Source organism: Alligator sinensis, unplaced genomic scaffold (genome assembly GCF_000455745.1).
Source record: "Alligator sinensis unplaced genomic scaffold, ASM45574v1 scaffold2636_1, whole genome shotgun sequence".
NCBI classification, from domain to species: Eukaryota; Metazoa; Chordata; order Crocodylia; family Alligatoridae; genus Alligator; species Alligator sinensis.
Window position 1 is genome coordinate 29,375 of NW_005843800.1, and position 3,987 is coordinate 33,361.

Sequence of the window (3,987 nt, forward strand, 5' to 3'; positions counted from 1 at the left end):
TGTGTGTGCATGTTCCAGGTGCCTGGGTCATGTGTGTGCCCATCCCAGACTCGTGTGTGTGCGTGTGTGTGAGGCCATCCATCCTGCACACCTGGATTCCCTATATCAGTTCCAGATACCTGAGTTGCGCATGTGTGCACACGTCTGGGCCTCTTAAATTCTGTGGGTTTGTTGTGTCCCAGACTCATGGGTTGTGCAGTGTGTGTGTGTGTTCATCCCAGATGCCTGGGGTTTGTGTGTGTGTGGGTCCCATATGTCTGGGTTTTATGTGCAACTCCTCAATTGTGTGTAAGGGATGTACCTGGTGCCAGGGCCCTGTGTGTGTGTGTCCAGTCAGGACTCTCAGGTGCTGTGTGTTTGCCTGTGTCCCCAATGCCTGTGGTGTGCGTGATGCCTGGGCTCTGTGTGTGCGCACATGTCCCAGACAACTGGAGTGTATGTGTCCCAGATCCCTGGGTTCTGAGTGTGCACATTCCATCCTGGATGCCTGGGTTCTGAGTGTGTATGTGCGTGACAGACTCTTAGGTTCTGCATGTGTCCTGGACTCCTGGGCTGTGTCTGTGTGTATGTGTACAGTATCCCACATGTCTGGATTCTGTGTAGATGCATGTCCATCCCAGGTGCTGGGGTTCTATGTGTGTATTTGCGTGTGTCCTGGGTTCCGTATGTGTGCGTGTCCTAGACTCTTAGGCTATGTGTGCATGTCACCAGACACCTGGATTATGTGCGTGTGACAATCCCAGATGCTTGGGTTCTGTGTGCATCCTGGACTCCTGTGTGTGAAGTTCAGTGGGTGTCCTGGAGGCCTGGGTGGTATGTGCATGTTCCAGGTGCCTAGGTTGTGTCTGTGTCTACCCATCCCAGACTCTTGAGTGTGTGGGTGTCCTGGACTCTTCGGTTCACCCCCTTCTCTGTGTGTCCCACTCCTGGGTTGTGTGTGTGTGTATCCTGGGTGCCTAGGTTCTCTACATGTCTCCCAGACTCTTGTGTGTGTGTCCCCAGAAACCCGAGTTGAGTGTGTGCCCATCCTGGATGTATGGTCAGGGTGTACGTGTGACCCAGGTCCTACACATGTGTCCTAGGCTCCTCTGTTCTGGGTGTGCATGTGTGTCTCAGACTCTTAGGTTGTGTGCAAGGCCCCAAATGCCTGGGTTGTGTGTGTGTGTCCATCCTGGATGTCTGTGTTGTGCGTGTGCATGTGTGAGACCCAGACTCTTAGGTTCTGTGTAAGTGGGTGTGCGCATGTGCATGTGCCCTGGACTCTTGGGTTCAATGCTTACGCGTGTGTGTCTATGCATGTGTGACAGACCCCCCGTTATGTGTCTCTGTATGGGTCACATATGCCTGGGTTGTGTGTGTGTGTGTCCCAGATGCCTGGGGTCTGCGTATGTGTACCCCGGATGCCTGAGTTGTGTGTGTGCCCCAGATGCCTGGGTTGTGCACGTGTGCCTGACACCTAGGCTGTGTGTGTGCACCCTGGACGTGTGTGTGTGTGTGTGTGTGTGTGTGTGTGTGCGCGCGCCCCAGATGCCTGGGTTCTATGTATGTGCACCCCGGCTGACTAGGTTGTGTGTGTGTATGCTGCGGACACCTGGGCTATATGTGTGTGTGTGCGCTCTGGACACTTGGGCTATGTGTGTGTACCCTGGACACTTGGGCTGTGTGTGTATGCCCCGCACGCCTGGGTTGTGTGTGTGTGCGCCCCAGACACCCGAGTTCCATGTGGGCACACGGCACAGGCTGCAGCTGCACAACGCCGGAGCTGGGAGATCCGCATGCCTGAGGCTGCAGCCAGCACAGGGCACTGCCCCCTGCCCCCCCCCCCCCCCCCCAGAGCTCAGGCGCTGGCTCCAGGACTCAGCCCCATTTATTCTGGGGGTGGGGGTCCCAGGGCACCACTAGAGGAAGCTCGCAGCCCCGGCACTGTCACAGCGGCTTCTTCTTGAGCCCAAAGACGGAGACGAAGAGCAGGATCTCGCCAGCAGCCGGCAAGGCGCTGCAGACATGGGGCAGGGGTCAGGACAGGGGGGCAGGGCAGGGGGCACACAACCCCCGGCCTGCCCCCCCACATACCTGCAGGTGCCCAGGATGTACCAGTAGGAGGCACTCTCCCAGTGCATGCTCAGGAAGAGGGAGAGGCTGATGGCTGCGCCACAATGCGCCCCCACCGCTGCGTTCGCTTGTCAGGGAAAGCACCCGGGACCCGGACAGCCCTGATCCAGGGGCACCTGCTACCAGGGAGGGGAGGGGCAGAGTCCTTCCACCTCCAGGGGCCCCAATCCGGGCCTGATACAGGGGCCCTTGCTGGCTGGGGTGGCAGGGGACTTCCCACCTCCAGGGGCCCCGATCTGGGCTTAATCTGGGAGCACCTGTTAGCTGGGGGGGAGCAGGGGTCTTCCCACATCCAAAGGGCACTGATCCAGGGCCTGACTGGGGGGGCACCTGCTGGCTGGGGGGGAAATGGGTCTTCCACATCCAGGGGGCCCCGATCTGGGCCTGATGACGGGGCACAGATCTCTCCACATCCAGGGGCCCCCGATCCAGGGGTACCCACTGCCTGCAGGGGTGGTGGGCACAGGTCTTCCCACCTCTGGGGGGTGCTGGCCCAATCTGGGGCACCCACTGGCTGGGGGGGGCAGGGGTCTTCCCACCTCCAGGGGGCCCCAATCCAGGCCTGATCCAGGGGCACTTGCTGGCTGGGGGGCAAGGGACAAGACCTCCCCGCTCCGGGTCTGGGGGAAGGGAGGTTGGGGGCACTGACCTGCCGCAGGCAAAGATCCCCCAGTAAGCGGTGCTGTCCCACTGCTCGAAGAGGACGAAGAGGAGGGCAAGGGCAGCGCCCACGTGGGCCCCGCAGGCTGGGGGGGGGGTGTCAGGGGCCACAACCGGAGCTGCAGGGCAAGACCCCCCAAAAGAGACCCCCCCCAAAAAGAAGTAGAAGGATACAAAGCAGGCCCTGCAGAGGGTTGAACATGGAGACCCCTGAGAGGAAGCCGGCCAGCTCCACCGCGAAGAGCCCCAGTGTCACCGACAGGGCCACCACCAGCCTGCAAGGGCGGGGGAGGAAGAGGGTGGGCCCAGGATCGGGCCCCCTGCCCCTTCGGTGCCTGGCAAGCTCCCAGGCCTGGAGAGACCCCAGGTGTCCAGGCTCCCAGTTGCCCCCTGCTCTCACCCCCTGGTCCCCACTCCCGTCCCAGCCCCCAGAGCAGGGGGGCTTTCAAGACCCCCCCAAAGGAAGAGAGGCCCCATGTGTCCAGGCTTCCAGCCCCGCCCTGCTCTCGCCCCCGGCCCCCCAGGTACGTCCGGGCGGGCACGCACTCGGTGTCGCGGCGGCCGTACTCCTCGGGCGTGTGGTCCAGGGGCAGCGATGCCCGGACGTTGTCCTCCTGCGGCACAGACAGAGGCACGTGGGTTGGGGACCCCGGGCATCAGGACCACCCGCTTTCACCCGCCAGGCCCGTGTGTGTGCACACGGCGTGCTGCTCTCCCCCCGGGTGCAGCCATGTGGGCGTGCGGCATGCCCCCCGCGTGTGGGTGTCTCATGAGTGTGCACAGTGTGTGCACGCTGCCTGTGGTGGCAGGCAGTGTGCAACCCATGTGTGTGCAAGCTGCACGTCCCCTATGTGTGCGCAACACAGGTGTGTCCCCTGGGGTGCATGATGCACATCCATCTCCCCTGTTTGTGTGATGTATGTGCATGTCTCATGCATGTGCATGATGCATGTGCATGTCCTATGAGCGTGCGTGGTGTGCACGTGTTGCCTGCAATTGCAGGCAGTGTGCGCCTCATGTGTGTGCAAGGTGTGCCCCTATATGTGTGCGATGCGGGGGTGTCCCCTGCGTGTGCATGTCCCACGTATGTGTGATGTGTGTGCATGTCCCACACGTGTGCACGATGCGTGTCCGTGTCCCCATACGCGTGCACGATGCGTGTGCAAGCCGCCCTACCCGGGCCCAGAAGGCGGCGATGACGATGACGAGATGGGC

The 3,987-nt window shown here is 61.6% G+C and overlaps 1 protein-coding gene across 1 annotated transcript; it reads right to left on the minus strand.

The window, feature by feature from the left end:
* Positions 1–1,849: 1,849 nt before the first annotated feature.
* On the minus strand, positions 1,850–3,981 carry TMEM107 (transmembrane protein 107; the record flags this gene model as incomplete). Its single annotated transcript, XM_006039166.2, has 5 exons — positions 1,850–1,996; positions 2,074–2,170; positions 2,947–3,047; positions 3,319–3,386; positions 3,949–3,981. Coding segments are annotated over 5 exons (369 nt in total), but the record flags the coding sequence as incomplete, so codon positions are not given.
* Positions 3,982–3,987: the final 6 nt, after the last annotated feature.